Source organism: Saprolegnia diclina (assembly GCF_000281045.1).
Source record: "Saprolegnia diclina VS20 unplaced genomic scaffold supercont1.3, whole genome shotgun sequence".
Taxonomy (NCBI): domain Eukaryota; phylum Oomycota; class Saprolegniomycetes; order Saprolegniales; family Saprolegniaceae; genus Saprolegnia; species Saprolegnia diclina.
This window is the reverse complement of record NW_008246070.1, coordinates 1,080,732-1,101,276: the sequence shown is the minus strand read 5'-3', so window position 1 is coordinate 1,101,276 and position 20,545 is coordinate 1,080,732. Positions and strand designations below refer to the sequence as shown.

General features: G+C 58.3%; 13 protein-coding genes across 14 annotated transcripts; 5 read left to right on the top strand and 8 right to left on the bottom strand.

Moving 5' to 3' along the window:
• The first annotated feature begins 149 nt into the window (after window positions 1-149).
• On the top strand, window positions 150-888 carry SDRG_01544. Of its 2 annotated transcripts, XM_008607076.1 has the most exons (3): window positions 150-278; window positions 345-452; window positions 499-888. In XM_008607076.1, exons 1-3 carry the CDS (start codon window positions 167-169, stop codon window positions 834-836), a joined length of 558 nt encoding a protein of 185 aa, XP_008605298.1. In that variant the 5' UTR covers window positions 150-166; the 3' UTR covers window positions 837-888. The 2 variants fall into 2 exon arrangements, with proteins under 2 accessions (XP_008605298.1, XP_008605297.1); XM_008607075.1 differs by having other exon boundaries at window positions 150-452.
• Window positions 889-1,298: 410 nt separating this feature from the next.
• SDRG_01543 (hypothetical protein) lies at window positions 1,299-2,765 on the bottom strand. Its single transcript, XM_008607074.1, has 8 exons — window positions 2,359-2,765; window positions 2,209-2,316; window positions 2,084-2,157; window positions 1,887-2,030; window positions 1,767-1,842; window positions 1,566-1,718; window positions 1,477-1,517; window positions 1,299-1,433 (listed from the first exon to the last, which is right to left on the bottom strand). The coding sequence occupies exons 1-8, from the start codon at window positions 2,668-2,670 to the stop codon at window positions 1,355-1,357; spliced, it is 987 nt and encodes a 328-aa protein (XP_008605296.1). The 5' UTR covers window positions 2,671-2,765; the 3' UTR covers window positions 1,299-1,354.
• Window positions 2,766-3,102: 337 nt separating this feature from the next.
• SDRG_01542 (hypothetical protein) lies at window positions 3,103-4,042 on the bottom strand. The gene has a single exon (XM_008607073.1). It carries the CDS (start codon window positions 4,015-4,017, stop codon window positions 3,151-3,153), a length of 867 nt encoding a protein of 288 aa, XP_008605295.1. The 5' UTR covers window positions 4,018-4,042; the 3' UTR covers window positions 3,103-3,150.
• A 373-nt stretch (window positions 4,043-4,415) lies between these two features.
• Window positions 4,416-5,835, bottom strand: SDRG_01541 (GDP-L-fucose synthase). Its single transcript, XM_008607072.1, has 3 exons — window positions 5,227-5,835; window positions 4,811-5,183; window positions 4,416-4,768 (listed from the first exon to the last, which is right to left on the bottom strand). The coding sequence occupies exons 1-3, from the start codon at window positions 5,652-5,654 to the stop codon at window positions 4,592-4,594; spliced, it is 978 nt and encodes a 325-aa protein (XP_008605294.1). The 5' UTR covers window positions 5,655-5,835; the 3' UTR covers window positions 4,416-4,591.
• A 275-nt stretch (window positions 5,836-6,110) lies between these two features.
• SDRG_01540 (hypothetical protein) lies at window positions 6,111-6,773 on the top strand (the record flags this gene model as incomplete). The annotated part of the gene is made up of 1 exon (XM_008607071.1): window positions 6,111-6,773. The coding sequence occupies one exon, from the start codon at window positions 6,111-6,113 to the stop codon at window positions 6,771-6,773; it is 663 nt and encodes a 220-aa protein (XP_008605293.1).
• An 86-nt stretch (window positions 6,774-6,859) lies between these two features.
• Window positions 6,860-8,600, bottom strand: SDRG_01539 (hypothetical protein). The gene is made up of 5 exons (XM_008607070.1): window positions 7,907-8,600; window positions 7,659-7,860; window positions 7,445-7,606; window positions 7,240-7,395; window positions 6,860-7,190 (listed from the first exon to the last, which is right to left on the bottom strand). Exons 1-5 carry the CDS (start codon window positions 8,548-8,550, stop codon window positions 6,918-6,920), a joined length of 1,437 nt encoding a protein of 478 aa, XP_008605292.1. The 5' UTR covers window positions 8,551-8,600; the 3' UTR covers window positions 6,860-6,917.
• Window positions 8,601-9,598: 998 nt separating this feature from the next.
• SDRG_01538 (hypothetical protein) lies at window positions 9,599-10,248 on the top strand. Its single transcript, XM_008607069.1, has one exon. It carries the CDS (start codon window positions 9,646-9,648, stop codon window positions 10,162-10,164), a length of 519 nt encoding a protein of 172 aa, XP_008605291.1. The 5' UTR covers window positions 9,599-9,645; the 3' UTR covers window positions 10,165-10,248.
• A 495-nt stretch (window positions 10,249-10,743) lies between these two features.
• On the top strand, window positions 10,744-11,377 carry SDRG_01537 (hypothetical protein). Its single transcript, XM_008607068.1, has one exon. It carries the CDS (start codon window positions 10,799-10,801, stop codon window positions 11,306-11,308), a length of 510 nt encoding a protein of 169 aa, XP_008605290.1. The 5' UTR covers window positions 10,744-10,798; the 3' UTR covers window positions 11,309-11,377.
• A 1,082-nt stretch (window positions 11,378-12,459) lies between these two features.
• Window positions 12,460-13,026, top strand: SDRG_01536 (hypothetical protein; the record flags this gene model as incomplete). Its single annotated transcript, XM_008607067.1, has 1 exon — window positions 12,460-13,026. One exon carries the CDS (start codon window positions 12,460-12,462, stop codon window positions 13,024-13,026), a length of 567 nt encoding a protein of 188 aa, XP_008605289.1.
• A 7-nt stretch (window positions 13,027-13,033) lies between these two features.
• SDRG_01535 (hypothetical protein) lies at window positions 13,034-14,447 on the bottom strand. The gene has a single exon (XM_008607066.1). It carries the CDS (start codon window positions 14,342-14,344, stop codon window positions 13,079-13,081), a length of 1,266 nt encoding a protein of 421 aa, XP_008605288.1. The 5' UTR covers window positions 14,345-14,447; the 3' UTR covers window positions 13,034-13,078.
• A 680-nt stretch (window positions 14,448-15,127) lies between these two features.
• SDRG_01534 (hypothetical protein) lies at window positions 15,128-15,815 on the bottom strand. The gene has a single exon (XM_008607065.1). It carries the CDS (start codon window positions 15,734-15,736, stop codon window positions 15,230-15,232), a length of 507 nt encoding a protein of 168 aa, XP_008605287.1. The 5' UTR covers window positions 15,737-15,815; the 3' UTR covers window positions 15,128-15,229.
• Window positions 15,816-16,561: 746 nt separating this feature from the next.
• SDRG_01533 (hypothetical protein) lies at window positions 16,562-17,294 on the bottom strand. Its single transcript, XM_008607064.1, has one exon. The coding sequence runs from the start codon at window positions 17,167-17,169 to the stop codon at window positions 16,645-16,647; it is 525 nt and encodes a 174-aa protein (XP_008605286.1). The 5' UTR covers window positions 17,170-17,294; the 3' UTR covers window positions 16,562-16,644.
• A 1,231-nt stretch (window positions 17,295-18,525) lies between these two features.
• Window positions 18,526-19,233, bottom strand: SDRG_01532 (hypothetical protein). The gene has a single exon (XM_008607063.1). It carries the CDS (start codon window positions 19,062-19,064, stop codon window positions 18,618-18,620), a length of 447 nt encoding a protein of 148 aa, XP_008605285.1. The 5' UTR covers window positions 19,065-19,233; the 3' UTR covers window positions 18,526-18,617.
• Between the last annotated feature and the right edge of the window lie 1,312 nt (window positions 19,234-20,545).

Below are 20,545 nucleotides of genomic sequence, written 5' to 3'. Positions count from 1 at the left end.
CTTCCACAAACGCCAACCGACGACGTGTGTCGACTCTACTAGTAGTGGTTGGCGCCTACTACGCGTACCCCGTGTGCCGGGGCACGTTCCCGCGCAGAGAACGTCCGGATAAAACGTATCCGGCGCGTTGGCACCAAACACTCGAAATTCACGGACCAATATCGATATGACGACGCCGGCGCCGACGATCCCCAAGTTCCACATCAAGCGGGAGGCGCCGCCGGTGGCCGACGAGCTCAGCGACGACGAGGACGAAGCGCCTTCTCCTCCGCGCCAAAGCAAGTTTGACCTTCCCAAAGACGCGCTGAAGCGGGAGAGCATCCCCACGAACTTCTACTTTGTAGAGTCGTCCCAAAACTACGCGTTCGAGCAGTCGTTGCAGCACTACAAGCGCAAGGCCGAGCCTGTCAAGACTGAGGTCGGCGCCAAGAAGAGCAAGAAGGAGGCCTCTGGTACGAGCAATGTGGCGAGGATAGCGCGGTCATGCCATGCGTCTAGACAAGAAGGCCAAAGCGTCCAATACGATCGACATGGCCGACCTCGTGCGCTCCAACGAAGCGCTCAAGCGCTCGAACGATGAAGTCGTGCGCTCCAACAAGGCTGTGATTGCCGCCAACGAAAACACCGTGCGCGCCAACGAGGCCCTCGGCAAGGAGCTGCGCAAAGCCACGACCACCATCAACAGCGCGTTGGAAGTCGTTTCGGCGGTCTGGCAGCAGTACCAGACACTACTCGAGCGAGATATCTTTTTGCGACAACAAGAGATGCGCCGCCGCGGCCGCGACAGCGACGACGACGACGAGTACAACGACGACATCCCGCGCATCTCGGTTTGAACACGACAGCTACCGGTATATTTTAACAAGACTCACGCCTTATCGTACTCTGCTCGACGCCTCGGGCGGCGGCGCTCGGCGCGACGCAGTGTCGCAAGGCCACTGTCGTGCAGTGTGCGCAGCTTGGCCAGCCAGTCGGTCTGCGCCGCAGCTGCATTCTCCTATTCCATCCTGGCAAAACTCCATGTAGCGAGTCGCCGTACGTCACATGCGATAAGCTCCCAGGCGCGTCCAGGCACACTCCAGTGCATGACTTGATCACTCTACCACGTCGCTGAGGTTGACATCCAAATCCTAGACCAGTGCAAGCGTACGGTCGGAGCAGGTGGTGGCGCACGGCGATGCGTCGGCACGACCACAGGGCTGCACGAGGGTCGCGGCTACAATACACGCATAGAGTCTTTGCCTTAGCAACCAGCTTACGTTGCAGTGGGGGTACGCGAACGTCCGACTCATTTCTTATTGCAAGAGTCTCAAAACGCATGTATTGTCTATATTTAAAAATCGAGTTTGCCGTTCTACTGGTTCATCGCCGCAAGCGAAGGTGGTGCATGCTGTGGCGTGAACGCAAAATGCTCAAGCGCGGGGGGAACAAACCTACAAGAGATCGTTTGTACGCATTCGGATTCGATTCGGAGACCCAAAGCGTTTCCGGATGTCGCTCTTGACCGTCGCCAAGAGCTATCGCGACACCGAGTGAGACGTTGAGTCGAAGTCGCAAACGTCGACCTGTAGAACATTGCGTTCTTGATCGCCCCACTGGGCGCGCAAAAGACGTTCTTGCCGCTTGTGCGTCTCAAGCTCTTCATGTAGCGACGCGACTTGAGCTTGGAGCGCTTCGTTTTGCTTGGCGACGAGGTGCATGCGGTCGGCCAATTGCGCCTGCAACATCCTGTATTAGTGGAGCAGAGCGAAGCGATCGACACTTGCCTTTTCGCATTGCACAGTCGCGAGCTCCGACTCGACCGACTCGGTGTAGAGGTGTTCGGTCGAGTGCGCGGCGGCGCTATATCATGCATCAATCGATGCGACACAAGACTCTGGAAATACCCTTTGCTTTCCTGCTCGAACGCCAGCGTCTCGACGCGAGAGAGCTCCTTTCGGTAGGCAACGCAGATGGCCGCGACTTGCGCGAGGCGGTCCTTCCCGACTTTGGCCAGCGCGGTGGCGCTCTCGTCGTCGTGGCCGTGCAGGCTACGCCAATGGATGACAATATGTCCATCATCACGACGACAAGTTGTTCGTGCCTCGTGGCCGCGCGGTGGACGTCGTTGGTAAAGCGGACGCGGCTTTGAGCCGCTGAAAATGCCTTGGCCGCTGCCTACGACCACGATTGCATAGGGCATTCGTGATGGTGCGGCGTGTGTCGTACGGCGGCGTGGCCCGTCTGCAAGGCCTCTTCCTCGAGGCACGCATGCGTTAGGTCGCAGAGATGGTCGGCGAAGAGCCGCTTCGTCTCATGCCACTTGGCCTTTAGCATCTACGAACCGATTCAAGTTTGTGCTCATCGTCGACAGCGCACCTCGTGCTCGACGACGAGAAACTTTTGAACGGTCGTGAGCTTGGCGTTGTCGATTTCGGCGCTTTCAAGACGCGCCTCCTTGGTCTCAAGGTCGTCATTGACACGAAGGAGGTACCCAAGCACATCCGTTTTGCGTAGGAGCCGAAAGTACTCGTCCTGCGTGATTTCGGGCGCCGCCGACGACTTGGTCACGCTGCTTGCTCTGGTGGCGCCATGGCGCGGAGAGAGCTGCACGCTAAGTGGCTTGTCCCGTGACCGGCGCTGCACCGCCGGCGACCGAGGCTTGGTGTTGCCACTGCTTGCGTCGTCCATCGTACGCAAACTAAATTTAGGATACCTCTGGGATATCCATGTTGGTTCCGAAGCTATTTGACATGCAGGAAAATCCTTCCGGAGGTCGGTGCGTGCGGCTACAACGCCACGTACTCACTGCGTGCGTCATCATCACCTACGCTTGACAACGTACGCGTAAGATCAACGTATCTGAAAGCCATTTGTTTCGACGGGTCGAGTGCAAAGTGGCGTGTGATGCAAACGCGGGTGCTGTACCAAGTGTACTTATACGAGGAGCGGGCAAAAGATCGAGCGGCAAGGCGCGCACAACCGCGTGACGCCACCCAGCATTGTGTAGCATCATGAGCCGTGCAGAGCGGGCGATGCAGTGAAAGACGGTATCGAGTTGCTTTGTCCACCTAGTCGGAACCAGGTGCGCACATTCGGGGAACGTTCAACTCTGAGAACAGATAGGAATAAATACGTCTCTTGGCGGATTAAATTAGGGGTCGGGTTGCCTCAGAGCGCACGGCCGCAGTGCCGGCACTCGTGGCTCTTGCGCGGCGACGGCGCCGACGACGATGACTCTTTGCGGAAGAGCTTGCGGAAACTAAACTTGCGCTTGGGGCTCGGCGACGACTCGAGGGCGGGCGTGGAAGCCCGGCGGGTTGGCCGCGTGTCGACGGTTAGCACCATCGTGTCGAGCAGCTCGTCGTCGCAGTCAACGTCGATGGGGCCCGTCTTCTTGGTCGACGGGAACGCTGCGAGGTACCCAGCGAAGAGTTCTTTGGTCTCTGCCACAAAGTCCTTTGCAAAGTACAGGTCGTCCGAGGCCATGTCAAACTCGGTCCCGCGCATCGAATGCTGAAGAAGCTTGGCGAGCAGAATCGCGTTGGGGAGCGCGGTCGCGGCGTGGGGTGGCAACCCGATGAGCTCGGGCTTGATGATGGCGGGGCACACGATACGAAGCACGATCGAGCCACCGACTACGATCGTCGAGCCGCGCACCGACTGCGGAAACGCGGCGTGGAACTCATCGAGGATGTACGCGCAGCTGAGGCGCAGGCGGTACGGCGCATGGTCGTCGAGCGAGCTCACCATGCGATGCACAACATCTTTGGCCAAGGCGAGGACCTGGTCGCGGTGGAGGCCGCCGAGCGCGGCAACAGCGTCGCCGAGGAGAAAGCGAAAGTACTTGCGGCCATACGTGTGCCCGAGGTCCTTCATCGTCGAGCTCAAGCCCGTGCTGGAGCGCAAGAACTGCTCCTCTTCGCCGCGGACGCGGTCGAGCTCGATCTCCACGACGCGCGCAAACGTCTCAAAGCTTGGCAGCTCGGTCATGCAGAGCTGCGTCGTCGTCGTCGCCGTCGTCATTCGAGTCGTCATCCGAGGCGGCCGACTGAATGGGAAATGCGAGGCCAACTGGCCGTCGCGACAGTTGCACTGTCTACTGCCGGCCTGCGACACGCCGATTGGACGTTGAAATAAAATTACAGCATTTTTTAAAGGTATTTTAATACCTCCGAAAGTATACCTCGCGTTGTATTGGGTGGACGAGATCCTGAATCCGAACTGGACGCGAGGAAGCTTCGAGGAAGGTTCGGCACTTTGGCGAACCCAGCCGCGGCGTTGGCGCCATCTCGGCGCGATCTCAGGAGACGCCTGCATGGCTGGGAGCGGCAGCCTGATAGACGATCCATCCTATCTGAGATCCAGGACGAGTATCGACGTGGCGAGGTGTCGAGACGTGCGAACTTCTGGTGCGGTGACTACATGTAGGTGCACCTGGGTAAGCGACTGTATCCAATAGTGTGGTGAATGAAATCGCATTGATGAGACCGCTACAGCTTTGAGCGAGCTCGGAAAATGGACAAGGTGGCCTTTCCCACAATACTGGTTGCGCGAAAGTGTAGCTGCATTCGATAGATCTTCTTTCCATCTCGCCATCATCTCCCGCGCGTTACCGCCGACACGTCGTAAGGTTGTCAAGGAACCACGCGGCCGTCGTTTGCAAGCCAGCCTCGAGGGTTGTGAACCGATAGGCTCCGAGCTCGGGGCTCAGCGATCGGAGCTTGGCGTTGCTCGCGGTCTTTCTGTACTGCCCGTCGCCCTTGGTCGTGTCGAACACGAGGTCTCCCTAGGAGCACGTCAATGTTGAGCGATGATTGGGGAAACGTACGGTGAATTGCAAAGCGGCCGCGATGCCTTCCGCAACGCGTTGGATCGAAACTTCATCGTTAGGGTCGCCCGCTAGAATCAGCGGCGAAGTCTCGGTGTAGTGGCGGACTACCCAGACGAGGAGCGTGGCCAAGTCGGCGCTGTAGATGAACTGCCGCAGCGGCGCGCCCGTACCGCTCACAACAAATGGCGTTTGCTCTTTCTTGGCCAGGTAGCACTTGTGAAGAAGACCGGGAATGACGTGGCTGTCGTCAAGGTGAAAGTTGTCGTGTGGGCCGTAGACGTTGGTCGGGATGACAGACGTAAAACAGCGCCCAAACTGCCGCGCGTAGCACTGATTGAGGGTATCGATGTTGCGCTTGGCCATGGCGTACCTACGACCGATAGTACAGGTTTCCAAAGAGAGTGTAGGGATACCCGAGATTGGAGGCGTGGGGCGGCCCGTTGTGCAGCATCGTCTCGTCGATTGGGTACGGCGTCGCGTCGGGAAAGATGCACGTCGAAAGGCACGAGACGACCTTGACGACGTCGTATTCGTGGGCGACTTGGAGCACGTTCTCGTTCATGCGCGCGTTCGCCATGAAAAAGTCGACCGGCTGCGCTAGATTGCGGTAGAGACCGCCGACCATGGCGGCCAAGTGCAGCACATGCGTCGGCTTGTGACGGGCAAAGAGCGCCCGCGTCGCTTCCAGATCAGTGAGGTCGGCCTCGTTCGAGTGCGTAAAGACCCACGTCTCGTCCGTCGGTGGCGCCGATGCAATGCATTCTTGGACAGCACGGCCCACGAGGCCCGAGCCCCCCGTCACGAGCACTGTCATGGAAGAATTCTCGCCACACACGCCCATCGACTGATCTCAAGAGTACTATGTATACTGTGTATGAGCGCGCATGCGTACGGATAGGGTTCTCCTTCAACACGATCACGGACCAACAAACCTGCAAACCTGGCGAAATGGCACTGCTGACGTGCGTGGCAGAGTCATGTCGGCGGACCGTTTGACACATCGTGGTGGACAGCTGCGTCGTCGTATCGCTCTTCGTCCGAGGGATGACATTGCACGGTCGAGCTTGGTATAAGCTTAGGTATAAGGTACCACTAAGTTCTTGGATCCACTACGTCTACTGCGTTGCCACGTTGGGTGTCTTTTGGAAGATCGCAAAACCGCACTTAAGCGAGACGATCGTGTTTAAGACACGCGTACTTGAGCGGATTTGTGGCTGCTTTCGTAAAACACTGTGCTGGAGTATGTGGTATACAAACACGAAGCTTCCCACGGGCCATTCCACTCATATATTGCACGATGGCGGAGGCCCGACCGAACGAAGCCGCGCTCCCGAACGAGACGCTGTACGTGCGCAACCTCGATGACAAGATCAAGGAGCCGCGCATGAAGGAGTCGCTCTACGGCCTCTTCTCGGCGCATGGCAAGGTTCTCCAGGTGCTGCTCATGAAGGCCCATCGGCTACGCGGCCAGGCATGGGTCACCTTCGAAGACGTGAACGCGGCCAGCTTGGCCCTGCGCGCGCTCGATGGCACCATGCATTTCGGGAAGGCCATGAACGTACAGTTCGCCCGCGAGAAGAATGACCTCATTGCGCAGCGCGAGCCGAACGCCAAGCCGCGTGAGAAGCGAAAGCGCGAAGAGAAGAAGGAGAAGAAGGAGAAACCTGCACAGACGCACAAGGCACCCAAGGCGGGTGGTGGCTCGTCCAACTCGGGGCCGGTTCTGCCGCACAAGATTCTCTTTTTGCAAGACGTGCCCGAGGCGTGCAACGACGAGGCGCTCGCGATGCTCTTCAAGCAGTACCACGGCTTCAAGGAGGTGCGCATGGTGCCGGGCAAGAAGGGGCTTGCGTTCGTCGAGTACACGGACGACGCACAGGCTGCGATTGCGCTGCAAGGTCTCAACGGCTTCAAGCTCACGCCCAACGAGCGCCTCAAGGTGAGCTTTGCCAAGAAGTAGACTGCTGCTGCTGCGTCCACCTCATGTCGTCCACTCCATCCTCCTTTCCTCCTACTTATAACGAAAAAGCCAACAAAGACAACGAAGACGATGATGAACGCACGGGACTATATATACTACTAGATAGAAAGAAGATGCGGCCATCTATGATGCGGGCGCCTTCTTGCGCAGACTCCACGGCGACGTCTTGGTCTTGGCCAGCGTGAGGTCGGTCGCATGCACGTACATGTCTTCGTGGCCAACGCGCACGATGAAGACGTTCTCGTCCACGACGCTGGCCACAACGCCCGTGCCAAAGCGCGTCGAGACTGCGTCGCCCGTCTTGGCTTTGAGCAGCCCCTTCACCGCGTCTTCCTGAACGTACCCGATGCTCAGGGCAGCAAACTGGACGACGTAGGTGTGGTCGCACGGGCGGATCTACAGCACCCGTGTGAGATGCGCGCCGTCGTATCGCGACGGAGTGGACCTCGAGGATCGTGCCATCGCCAAACGTCGTCAAGACGGTTTGGCCCACCGCGTACTTGAAGCGTGTGGTCGTCGTCGAGGGCTTGAGGTACTTGGAGGCGCGCAACGCAAACTCAAGCGCCACGTTTGTCGTCGACTTGGCTCGACCTGACACCTCCTGGAATGTACATGTATAAGCGGCGCGACCCACCAGCTGCGATGCGTACCGTAGGAGCCGCTTCGAAGTCGCCGTCGTCCGCGTTGGCTTCGCTCGACGCAATGATGTCGCTCGGGGCGATCGCATGCGTCTCCTCGGCAATGTCCACTTGAAACTCGCGCAGCTTGGGGTCGTACGACAGCACCGTGCCAGGCCCGAGGTGCGTAAAGACCTAACGCGTTCCTTGTGAGTTGCATAGACACGACAGCATTCGTCCGTCGTACAAAGTCGCCGGGCAAGGCAGAGAGCGGCTCGATCTCGCCATCGGCTTCGACAATGACGCACGAGCAGTTGACGATGTTGGTGTTGCAGAGCCGCACGACCGCGCTGCCGTCAGGCTTGACTTCGGTCACGACGCCGGCGCCGGCCGCCGTGTGCACCGACTCGCCGACATACCGGCCGCCCGGGATGACGACGTCGAGGTTCCTATAAACGCGATGAGAAAGGCGTCAGGTGCAAATAACGCTCGTACTTGGACATGGCCCGCGAGAAGGAGCGCGAGACCTTCTTGAGCGTCGATGTGAGCGTACTCGGGTGCGACGACGTTGACGAGTTGTCGTCCGTGTCTTCAGGCGACGACAAGCGAAATGGGTTTTTCAAAAACGACGTCGAGAGGCCACGCCGGCGCTCCATGGTCGGGTCTTCGTCGACTGTGCTTTGCTCGATCGGAAACGTTGACAGGTCATCGTCCTCGTCGGCCGTCGACGGAAGAGACGATGGGATCGAGTTGGACCGAAACGGGTTCTTCAAGAAGCTCGACGACAGGCTCGCGCTGCGACGGCGGTCGGCGTGCAGCATGTCCAGCGTCGCCTCGTCGTCATGGCCTTCGAGGTGCGAGGAGTCGTCAGGGTTGTTGCCAACAGACGACGAGCGGAAAGCGTTCTTGATGAAGGCCGGCGCCGTAACGCTCGTGCTGCGGCGGCGCTCGAGCATCGGCTCTGGCTCGTCCTTCGAGAAGAGCGTAAAGCGGCCCTTCTTGGCCTTCTCGTCGGGCGGCGACAGGATGTTAAGGTGCTCCATTCGCAGCTGCTCGAGGCGCTCGCGCAGGAGGTCCTCCTCGAGCTGCTTCGGGGACCTCTTCTTGGGCGTCTGCCAGCGGGTCAGGAGCTTCGCCATGGTGACTTGTCGGCCAAATCGAACATTGACACCGTCGTGCGCAACGCAAGCAATTTCTGCTTTATAGCCAATCACATGCCCCGAATGTGTTTATGCAACGTGGATTGGCTCAAATCGTTACAGTCTACCGCGCGTTTCGCCAATGATTGGCGTAAAAACAGAGGACCCGGCCGACGACGATCTAATCGGCGGCCAGTGGTTCCGGCCGTCTTGGGTGCCACGCAGGCGCGCCGTGTCCCAGACCACGCCGTCGGTATCTTTGGCGGTCATCCAATTTGCGATTCGCTTGTGGTGAACCGCTCGTGCTCCCACTTCAGCCGATCCACACGTATCGGAATCTTGGCCGCAGTCGTGCTCGCATTGCGGCAAATACCTTTCGCCAACGCGCGCTTGGAAGGCAGAGTCTCGCCTCTGCGCCAGGTTGAAGTACACAGTACACACGCGGAGGTTCTCATGTGAACAATCCCAACGTCCTTTTTAAAAGGCCATTTCCGACGCAATTCATTGACAGAAGGGGGGATCTGCACTTGCGACTTGTATGTGCCTTGATTTTATAACGTCACAAAACACCATAAAAATGTGCTCGTTCCGGGAACGCTCCGGGCCGCGACTAAAAATGGTGCTCGCGATCGGCACGACCATGCGATCTTATTGGCCAAAATGGCGGCGCTGAAACGGCCAACCATGTTGAACCTTGCAGGTACTGAAATCACGCAACTGCAGCCGCGAGGATACGTTAGTCCCACTCTCTGTATGGGCCACGTCCAGACGACTCAGCGCATGATCGTGGCAATGGACGCAACAAGGGAAGTCCTACAGAGTGACTTGTGCGTCTCGCAGCATTGTCCATGGACTGTAGCATCGCCAAAGGCTGCACATCCGCCACCCAACAAACAATGTCGTGGTTGGGTGTTTCTAATCTACACTGCGACCAGCCACCCCTCCTCTTTCTATACTAAAGTCAAGGCAAAAAGACAATGACATGCTGCGCGATGCTGACCACCGTCATTTCCAGCCAGATGTTGTTTTTTGTATGTTGCTACGGAAACGGGTGCCACTTACGAAAGTACGCCGGAGCACGTCGACCCCGCTGCGATGGCCGCTCGACTCTCCACCTTGGCGCGACCATGTGCTGCAGCGACAGCATCACCAGTGCATGTCGAGTGCGACCTCGGTGCATTTGTTGGGAAGCGTGTCGCGTTTGCTGTCGCCACGACGTACGAATTTGAAGTTGGCTACGGCGGCAGTGCGATCCCGTCCAGCTCCGGACCGCCCATTGGTCTTGCACGCGTGCATTCGTCGTCGACAACAATCGATTTGCGCGAGCCGAGCGACGACGACGACAGCAATGCGTCCGCCAAGACGGTCCGCAAGTTTGAACATTTGGAGCGTATTGCGCTGCTGAAAAGAGCCGGGTGCCACGTTCAAGACATTGCGGTGTTTTGCCTGGAGGCGATGGAAATCCGCAACTCGCGCGCGGTCAGCGTCGCCTCGCACCGAAAGCGCAAGCAACAAATCGCGTCGCGCGAGACGTTGGCGAAGCGGCGGCGGCTATGCCCATGGCGCGACGACTCGGATGACGACGACGACGGCGACGACGAGAGCAATTGCTGACGCTCACGACGTGTCCTGTCTTGTACACTATAGAGTATTTATTCCTTCTCAACAACCATTAACATGGCTCCCCACGCACCACCTTTTATGCTCTTGCGCGGAGTGCGTGCGTACCAGACTCGACAAACGAACGCCCTCGATGCTGGGCTGGCCTAATTGAGCAAGGTCGCTCGCAGACTGCGCGTCGGACGAGTTCGTGCTCCTACCACAGGTGCAAAGACACGGCAGCGTGTCCCTACCCACCGTACTTTTAACGCCAACGCAACGCGAGCGTCCACATACGGTACGCCCGCCACAAGATCGCAGTCGGTGAGTGCTGGCTTCTGGTCATGGGCGCGACGTGCGCAGTGCACGACTGGTTCTCGCCAGACTCGCCAAGCGCCAAAGCCCGCGGCCGTTTGATTGGCCCGTCGCCTGAGCTCAATTTCTATCGAAAGCACCAGCGTGCCGGGTCTGCCCTCCCGCGCATTTTTATTCTTTATTGCTTTTAACTTGCGCTTTGTATGGCAATGTATAAAATGTAGCAAGATTTCAACATGACATCCCGTCAAACCCCAGGTCTTTGTTGACCAAAACCAGGAGCGAACGCCGCAGGGCAACCAGTTTCTTTCGAGCCCGCAGCCTTCAGCAAGCCATGCAAGTGCTTCCGTGCGTCGACTGCCCGCGCGCCGACCTCGCCGACGACTCGATGGCCTGCATGCTCCTTGCGGTCGAGCGCCTCCTCAGCGCGCGCCCGCCCAAGCGCGTCGCGTTCACGACCGCCACGACGTACGTGTTTGACGTTGCGTACGGCGGTAGCTCGCTCCCGAAAGAGAGTGGACCGCCCATTGGACTCGCGCCAACGCACTTTGCCGCGACGACGTCGTGCATCAACGACATGCCCCGCACGAGCGCGGGCCGCGTGCGCAAGTTCGACCACCTCGAGCGCATTGCCCTCCTCAAGGACGCCGAGTACGACGTGCGCGAGATCGCGGCGTTCTGCCTCGAAGCCATCGATGTGCGCAAGTCGCGCATGGAGACGACCGAGGAGCTCACGGCCTTGCGCCGGAAACGCAAGCTCCAAGCGAGCCACGAGCGCGCCAAGCGCCGCTGTCTATCCGACCCGACGTTGACGCCAGAGACGACCCTGCACATGCAAGCCTGATGCCCATCCAGCCCCGTGTAATTTATCTCGTCCTAAGTTAAATCGCAAGATCCTTTGCCTGTACATACATGATGCGTCGTGTGGTCTTCCGAGAGCCGCAACGCCATTCGTCGTCGTCGTCAAGTAGCTGCTGTCACAACGTCACAAACACGACCTCTGCTTTAGCCAACAGCGTGGCGCCACAGTGTCGGACGCTCACATGCAACCAAACAAAGGACAGAACGGGTTTGAAGCGTCGGTGCCAGCCGGCGATTACTGGTCCGGGCGACGTCGGCCCTGGCCTCCTCTCGTGGAAGCTCCCACTCGGCGCCGGGGCGGGCCATCGTTCGATGCATACTATCATAATCCCATGCTTCCGTAGAGTGCTGCGTGAAGTGCATGCAATCGGCCAGGCGCACGGACCCGTGGACGAGCCCGGCGGTTGCTGGCCATGATGACGATTCCACACCCAAATCCGACGTCTCATCCGCATACGCCAGCGACCGCACGCGCTATCCGGATATCGAACGTCCGGGCTTCAATGCGCGCAGTCTTCTCAGAGGCGGTGTTGGTTGTTGATTGCCCCCAGTGGTGTGGCATCCTTCTCGGTAGTGTAGGAGGCAGAATCTGCGACGCAAGGACAAGCCAACCCACGCTCTGTACGAAAAGACCAACGATTGTGAGGCGACTCTGATATCAATTTTTGACCTGCGGGCTTTTGCCACGTTCTCTTGATCGTCGTCGTCGTCGCTACGATAATTCGAGAACCACCGCTCCGAAGCTCGAATCTCACACGTCACGCAAGTCAAGCGTACGTCCTTGATGTGCATAATGTCAAGTCCCTCCCGCAACCGTGCCATCGGCAGTTGACGTGCTACGCCACTGTAGGGGAGCTTTGTGCTGCTATAGCCCAGCGTCGATATTGGTATATTGATGTCAGTGCGACTTGCGGTAAGGTGAATGTTTGCTATCGCGGCGACTAGAAGCACCGGTGTGCGCGACGCCATCCCTATCTCATGACGTGGCAGCTTGACGCGCCTCCTCATTGTTGTATCCGGATGAGACAGTACTTGCAGTTGCGGGAGCGGCGATATTTTTCTCGCGAATACATTTCTCGAGTTGGAGAGAAGCCGCTTCAAAATATTGCGGTCGCCAAAAAATCGAAAGATCCCATGGCCGGCCTCCTCGGGTCGCCCCGCCATGCCATGATCATGGAAGGCTACTTGCTCTACCTCGACACGCAAGACGCCTCGATTGGCGAGCTTGTTTACGGCGCTCTGGAGGAAGGCCTCCTCAAACTCTATGCGTCTGCTGACCGCGCCGCCGATGCGCTGCGCTACGAAATACCGCTCACGGACCACCAGCTTCGCGTCAAGCTCGTTCCGTACGGTGAGAATAGCAGCTTTGTGCCCTGCCGCTTCCAGGTCGACCTCGAGCCGTACGAGGCGACGTCAGGCCCGATCCGCACGTACCTCTTTGCGGCAGCGACGTTCCACGCGACCCAAGCATGGTGCGACGCTCTCTTTGACTGGAAGCGCCATGTTTTTGATCCTTCGCTCCGGTCGCTGGATGTTTCTGGGAGCACGGAGGCTGGCAGCCTCGTCGAGGTGGCAGCGACCGACCGGACCACACTGGAGGCGCGGATCGTCGAGTGCAGCCTCGCGCCACACCACGCCGTTGGCAGCAATTCGTCGACCACTGGCCTCGCAGCGTGGCTCAAGCGCCATTTCGCCATGTGAAGCAGCGTCGGTCGTCACACATCACATCGACATTACATTTCGTTATAACGATTCATCCGGTGTTGCTACTGGCTTTCTTTTGCAACGCAAAGGCAAACACGTCCTGAATGATATGGTTCTCGACGATGTTGTCGCCAATGCAAAGCTCCTTGAGCGCCGGACACGCTCCCTTCCGGAAGGACGTGGCGAGTGCGTGGATGCCGTCAACGTTGACAAAGTTGTCTTCGAGGCCAAGGAACTCGAGTTGCTTCATGTGGCCTTTCTCAAGCGCCAGTGCCAGCGCCATCACGGCCCCGTCACAAGCAATGTTGCTGCCAAGAAGAAGCCAGCGCAACAGCGACGCACGCTGCGTAGCGAGGGCGACGGCCAAGTCCTTCATACCGCCCTCGCCAATGTAATTGCGACGGAGGTCCAGCAGGCGCAGTCGCGGGCAGTGCTGTCGCAAGAGGCAATTCGCTACGTCTTTGGCGCCTGAATCGCCGAGGGCATTCCCACCGAGCACGAGCTCTTCGAGGAGCGGACACTGCGGCAGCGCCGCACAGAGCGCCGCCGTCCCGTTGCGTCCCGTCGTGTTGACAAAGGTTGCGTGCAGCGAGAGACGCCGCAAGTTGGGCAGCTCGTTCTGCGCCATGGCGCGAGCGAGTTGTAGGACGACGAGCTCGCTCGATTGAGACGACGGCGGCTCGGTCGAGGTAGCGTTAAAGACATCAAGACGCTCGAGTCGCGTGCAGTGTTGTAGTTGGCGCGACCGCAGGAGTGCATCGAGGTGGTGCACGGGAACATGCAAATAGAGGACGCATGATGGAAGGAACGTCGCTGTGTACCTGTTGATGCGCATGCACGCAAAGATCGTGCGTCCGTCAAGGAACGAAAACACATTGCGCAGCACATCTTCGTGGTTGTCGAGCAAAAACGTCGTTCTTGGCAGGTTGCGCGGGGCCTTGGCGCGCGGCATCACAGCCTCGTCGTCGTCGTCACCGTCGTTGCGCGGCCGCTTTGTGGCCGAAATGTGAAAGGCGATCGGCGCATTCGGATGCGGCGCAAACTGCAAGATAGCTTGGTGGTGCAGCGCGATAATGAGCGATTGGACCCGGCGCTGCACCGAGTGCTCGTTGAGGTACTCGTCGAGAGACGCGGCACGCAGGTAGAGCGCGAGCTCGAGGCGGCGCACAAGCGACGGGAGGCGGGCGTCGAGGGGGGGCATGGCCTGCACAAACGTCGTTTGGTGCTGGAAGAGCCACAGGAGCTTTTGGATCATCATGCGGCGCATCGGGATGTCGACGTTGGACTGCCAGCTCAGCGCCGTCGCCGGGAGCATCGTTGCGTCGCGTGGGGCGAAATAAGATCTTTGGTAGATCTTTCGAAAACGACCCGCGTAAAGTGCATCCGACGCTTCGCACAATCCGTCCACGATGGTGCCGTAGAAGAAGAGCGACGATAGCAAAATTCGAACGTCGAGATGCGATATGGAAGCACTCGAATCGAACGTTTGACGTGTTGCTATCGTTGAGCGTCCGACGTCATTCTGCTATTTTCAAAGAAGGGGAAGGATCATGCAATTTCATTTTGCGTCTGTGTGTGCGGAAGACTCTGATTTCAGACGCTGCTCCCACCCAGGTGAAATTTGTACCGTGCCGACCTTAACGTCGCATCAACTCGAGGAAATCACCACGCAGGCCGAGGTACGATAGCGCGTAGCCGCTCGGACGACGGGCGCTACCAAGAGAGGCTTCACATAACCGCGATGACCTCGGTACCAGCGACCGTTTGGCGCCAGCGGCAGAGGACCGCGCGACTTATTGTTGGGTACGTGGCACTGTCTCCAAGTCTGAGTCTCGTCCACATTACACACACCTTGGCCAATCAAAACGCACGACCCGTGATCTTGCGCTGCGATTGGTCGAAATAGAGTGGCCGTCAACTTGATTGGATTTTTTGCATTTTTTGCATTTTTCGACGCATGGGCTGTCGCTGCTACAACCGTCGAAGTCGGAGCGAGGCGGCTGCCGACAATGATCGCGTCTGTCGATAGAAAGCATCATGCGCGCTGATTGCTACTTGAGCATGTGCGGCGGAGTGTTTACGGAGGAGGAGATTCCGGTGGACTATAAACAGTGCTTCTTACATGTTATGGGCATAAGTTAATCCTGCGTCGTGGCAATCAATAATAAATAGCTCGTTCTGTGCATCCTGGTACCACCACTCAGCAAGTGTCCGGCGTCAGGCGCTTGGATTGCGGAGCATCGCAAGGCGTTGCGACACGCTTGCGCTTGCGCCGGAGCTCGGCCGCCGTCTCGGCGCGCGACTTGCGCACTTCGATGGCCTCCATGCAGAAGTCTGCGATATCGCGGCCGCTATAGTGGGCCTTCTTGAGAAGCTCGACGCGCTGCATGTGGTCAAACTTGCGGACGCGGCCTCGCTTGCACACCTTGGAGGCGCCGAGCTCGACGCAAGCGACATCGCAGTGGTACCGTGCCATGCCAACGCCGGGGCCAGCTTCCTTGGGCACTGCACTCCCGCCGTACGCGACGTTGAATGTGTACGTGGTGGCGGTGCCAAAGTGGACGCGTTTGGTAGGCTGCTTGGTGGCGGCAGCAAGCACGAGCTCGACGAGGTCGCAGTCAATGCTGAGCGGGCTCGCCGGCGGCGCGAGGTCCTTCGTGTCGTCCAGCATCTCGCTTGGGAAGCTTGTCATGCTCATCATGGTCATCGATCGGTGGCTTGTTGGGTTTGTTGCGTATTGAGGTCTGCGAGCTGCGAGCGTAACGACGCGAGGTTGAGGTTTTTCCGAGTTCCAGTTTTTGCTGGTTTCTACCGTTGAATGATGTTCAGCAACGGAAGACTCGCACTTTTGACACGCACGTAGGTCTTCCCGAGTTAAGACCCCATTAGGCTCATATAAAAAGGTAAATCAACGTGTGCTGCACTTAACAAGAGTTGAAAAGTTGTGTCGATGCGCGTGTTTTTAGCCTCGCATAATATAAAAAAATATGCTGCTAATTATAGCGACCGGCAGTGCATTTTTATTCCGCGTGCGGCAACTTGATCGGGCCAATCACGAGAGATCCGGTCGATGCCAGTTCGTAGAAAAGGAAACCCGGCGCGAGTTCTTTTGATGCTGACGCGCGGGCCTTTCGCAGCGACGCCGGCTGGACATGCGTCCGGGCCAATCGACGGGAGCGTTCGTTACTGCAGCCGCCAGACGTCGCGGGTTCAGCGGAAATGTGACACGGATCCATCGCACAGAGCACAGAGCAGAGCTCGACTGACTCCCGTGGCTGGTTCGTGAGCAAAGTGGAGCCACATATTTCCAACGCCAGCATGCCCACCAGTGTCTAGACTGGGAACATAACAAAGAAACTGCGTTTGATCGCTGCAAGCACCGGCGTCGATGGGATGGCGTGAACGGACCAGACAGGAAGCGAGGCCGCCGCGTGCTGGAAAGCTATGACGTTGCGCAGCTGACATTCATGGCTCCCATGAGCCTCGACACCGCTACTACTACCAAGCTGTTGTTGGTCCTGTGAGGCCATTCTTGGCTGTGCTGGGGCCAACCACTCGTGTCGGTGCATGATTCCCAGGAGTATATAGCGTATTCGATAATTAGTTGTTGCAGCGCTAAGCGTCCATATCGTCGTCGCTGCTGTCGCTGCTGCTGTCGTCATTGTCTTCCTCGCTGCTGTACGTGTCGGACGAGTCGCTCTCGCGCATGAGTGGCTGCATCATGCGTGGGCGATGCCGAAGCAGCACACGCCGGGCGGCAGCGCGCCTTCGTATCTTATCAAGGCGCGCGCGGGTGTCTTTTCGCGAGTTGCGAACATCCATCGCCTCAAAGCAGAACTGCGCAATCTCCTTGACGTGGTAGTCGGCGGCCTTGAGGAGCTCGATGCGCTCGAGGTGGTCGAACTTGCGCACGTGGCGACGCTTCGTGGCTGACGCGGCGACAGCGGCCGTCGTTCGGTGACAATGGTTGGGCGCAAGGCCGATGGGCGGTCCGCTCTCGCTCGGGAGCGCGCTACCGCCGTACGCAACGTCAAAGTAGTATGTGGTCTCGGTCGTAAACTGGACGCGTTTCGCCTTGCTCGCTGCAGCGTGGTAGCTGCAGCTGGTACTCGTCGCTGCCATGACGCAGTCAGCTGCCATGGTCCTTGTTGGTCTCGTCTGTCGGTGGCGGCTCGTGCTTGGTCGTGGCCTCGCTTGCGTGCTTGGCTCCGTCGTGTTTCCGCTGCCGGGTTTTGTGCAGCAATGACGGCGGTCAGACACAAGGCATGTCATGCTGCAATTAGATACAAATGGCAAGATAAATCGGAGGGGTGGTCATCCGGATAGGATCTTGAACCTGAATTTGAGCCAATGAAAAGGGGCCCGGCCGCCCAAGCAAACGCCCTGTCCAGAGCGCCGCAACGCCCACGCGGCTCTGTCGCTGTCGTACGAGCACCGTCAGTACGGTGCAGTTGAGGCGATAGGGCACTGCGTGCATGCAGCGCTGTCGCGTCCAAACGGAGTAGCTTACGATCCAGGAGAAACCTACGGTCTGGACCAACAGCAATGTGGGCGTCCTGGCAATTTATCCGACGCTGCGATGCCGGGTCCGATTTTACGCATCGATGCCATGGAGGCAGAGTCGTCGGTAGCTAGTATCGGTGCCGAGCAGTCTTTGCCAAAGGACCACACTTCCCTCGTTGATCAACACCAAACGTCCTCAAACCCAAAAACTGGGACGCGGGGTCCACCACAACCATCGGCACAAGATGACTGGCCAATGGAATCTTCTCGGGTCGTTCGCTTTGTTTAGTGGCGCCACTGATGGTCGGAGCTAGTTTGTGTCGTTGGTTGCCTAGCGCGAGAGGTCCAGCGACGCCTCGAGTCGCATCCAACATCTTGTCCGATCTTCCTGGCCGTCCGTGTTGCCAGCAGGTGGTCAGTCTACAGGAAGCCAGCGCAGTACGCATGCACTTGCTTCACGCCGCCAGCCTCCCGAGCGTAGTATCGAGCGCCTATCGTCAATGTCTCTAGCGGCGGGCGCTTGCAATGTGTGCCGACGCAACGACACGTCGATTACGATTTCCATCAAGACCGCTGTGGCACGCAGGCCGGGCGGCCATTGGCGGCTGCGACAGGTGTGTCACTCTGGAGGGATGTCATGGTACGCGACATACATTTTCAATGAGCCCGTGGGTGGGCACATCCGGTAAATGAGCCAGGTGGTCCGTATCGCAGTCGATGGAGCCACAGACGAGCGGTTCGCCGAGAGCCGTCCATCGTTCGCGTGGTTCTGATCGGTGTACAGTAAGTTCGGTCTTGCCCTCTGTACTGCGCTCGACCGACGAGCACGGCTTTCACCTCGTAGTATATAAAGCTTGAGGCTAGTCGTTGCTGCGTATAGTACAAGGAAGACTAGAAGAGGCTGTCCCCCACGACATGTTGTACTAGTGGTCCTGAAGCACGTGCGACTCCATCATGGGTGCTCGGCGTTTGCGACGACGCAGCACAGGGAGCTGACTATAATTACCCCCACGGTTGGACTCGATAAGTTATGGCATGGCGGCCGTTAAGTATACACTCACTATAAATACGAAGCACGCGATGGCTTACTCGTCGTCGGCGTCACTGTCGTCATCTTCGTCGCTTGTATCATCGTCTTCGTACTCCATGAGAGGCATCATGCGTTGGCGCTTGGCGATCGGCGCGGCCTCGGCGGCGCGCTTCCGGAGCCGCGCGCGGAGGCGGCTCTCGGCCTGGAGTCGCTCTTCCTCCGTGTCAATGCGCGACTTGCGCACGTCAATGGCCTCGTAGCAGAAGGCAGCAAGTGCTTTCGGGTCGTAGAGTGGCTGGAGCAGCTCGAGGCGCTCGGTATGATTAAATTTTCGCACACGGCCCCGGCGCGGACACGCGTCTTCGATGCGTTCGATCGTCACGCTGTGGTGCTTTCGGGCGAGCCCGATGGGTGGTCCACTCTCTTTGGGCAAGGCGGACCCGTTCACGTCGACGCCAAAGAGGAACGTCGTCGCAATGCCGAAGGTGACTTGGGTGGGCATGCTGCTTACTCGCGACTTCTTGGTCCCTCGGCTGCTTGTTGATTTATGTGACGTTACAGGTGCAGTGCAGTTTGTGCATGGGCCGACCTACGTCGCGTCGCGTTCGGCTTTGTATACCCTCCGGAGGGGGGGCACGCATACATAGCACAGGGGTAGGGCTGGCAACACCTCGAGAGATAATATTATTACTCGAAATGGAAGGATTGGGTGGCCGTTTTTTATTGCCAAGCCCATGCAACGACCCGCAACCTGGGCATGGACATCGATGACGGCGGCCCCACGTCGCGCATCCCGTGGTGAGGAAGGTTGCTGACCTCTTGCATAAATTCGATGGGCGAGCGTGTTTTCGCGCCGGGGAGTGGAAGTGCTTCGTCCCACCTCTCTCACATTTTCTTGAGCTTGGCATGTGGGCCTGATCCGCTATGACAAGCGCGACGCGATGGCCGCCAGTCGCAGGTCCAAGGCCACTATATAATCACGTCCCGTTCGAGCGTAAGAAAGCCCAGTCTCTGCGTCGAGCAGTCAAAGGCTAGTGCCATTGTAGTATGCGCGAGACAGACTCCATCTTGAAGGATGTCATTGGAGCGAATGTGTCGAGGGTCGCTTGAAAATTTCGTCCCAGCGATCTTCTTCAGGCCAAATATTGCTGTCACAGGACTCTATCAACCGCGATGCGCTGGTCTCGATCGCCACCTTGCAAGTGGCAAGCGCCTTATCATTCGACAACTTCTTGAAGCAGCAACGTTGATGGGGGTGGAGACATGACGGTGGTCTTGCTGCAGCGAGATATCGTTCTCGCGAAGTGGCTTTGATTTCTTCAAAGCTCGTGCTCCTACCATGAAAAAAAGGACCGAAGGGAAGGACCTCGGGCCATACGGTACGCTCGCACGCTCTGCAGCCATTAGTCGGCGTGTATTGTGCGGACGGGCACATTCGAGTGACATCCCTTGACTTTGCAGTGTTCTGTGGCCGCAACGCTCGGCTTGGTCCTCTGCTTTTGTGATGGGCCAGGACACACCTGACGTCAGAAGGAAGCGGCCGACGACTAGGCCGTGCGAGCTTCTATCATCCCGCCGCTGGTGCGGGCTAAGGGTGGTAGCTCTATAATGCCACGAACGCGACGCGTAATGCGAAACAAAAGCCAGAGGAGGGATGCTGCGAATCTCGGCCATCGAAGCCGTGTGCTATCTCAGAACGCGCGCTTGCGAAGAGAAGGCGTTTGCACACACAGGCAGGCGAACTGTCTCCGTATTGTTGATCTGACGCGAATCGATCACCCAACCGATGGTTGCTGCATTGTATGAGGGTCGAACGCGACGAACCTCGCCTCTTTGTTCTCAGTTCTTGCTCTGCGCAAGGTTTCGACAACAAAGCAGCTCCACGAAGCACGCCTTTGTTGGCGCCAGCATAACGGACGGCGCTCCCATTCAAAGGTTCATGATGGATTGACACACCTGGACGGAACCATCAGAGTACAAGCA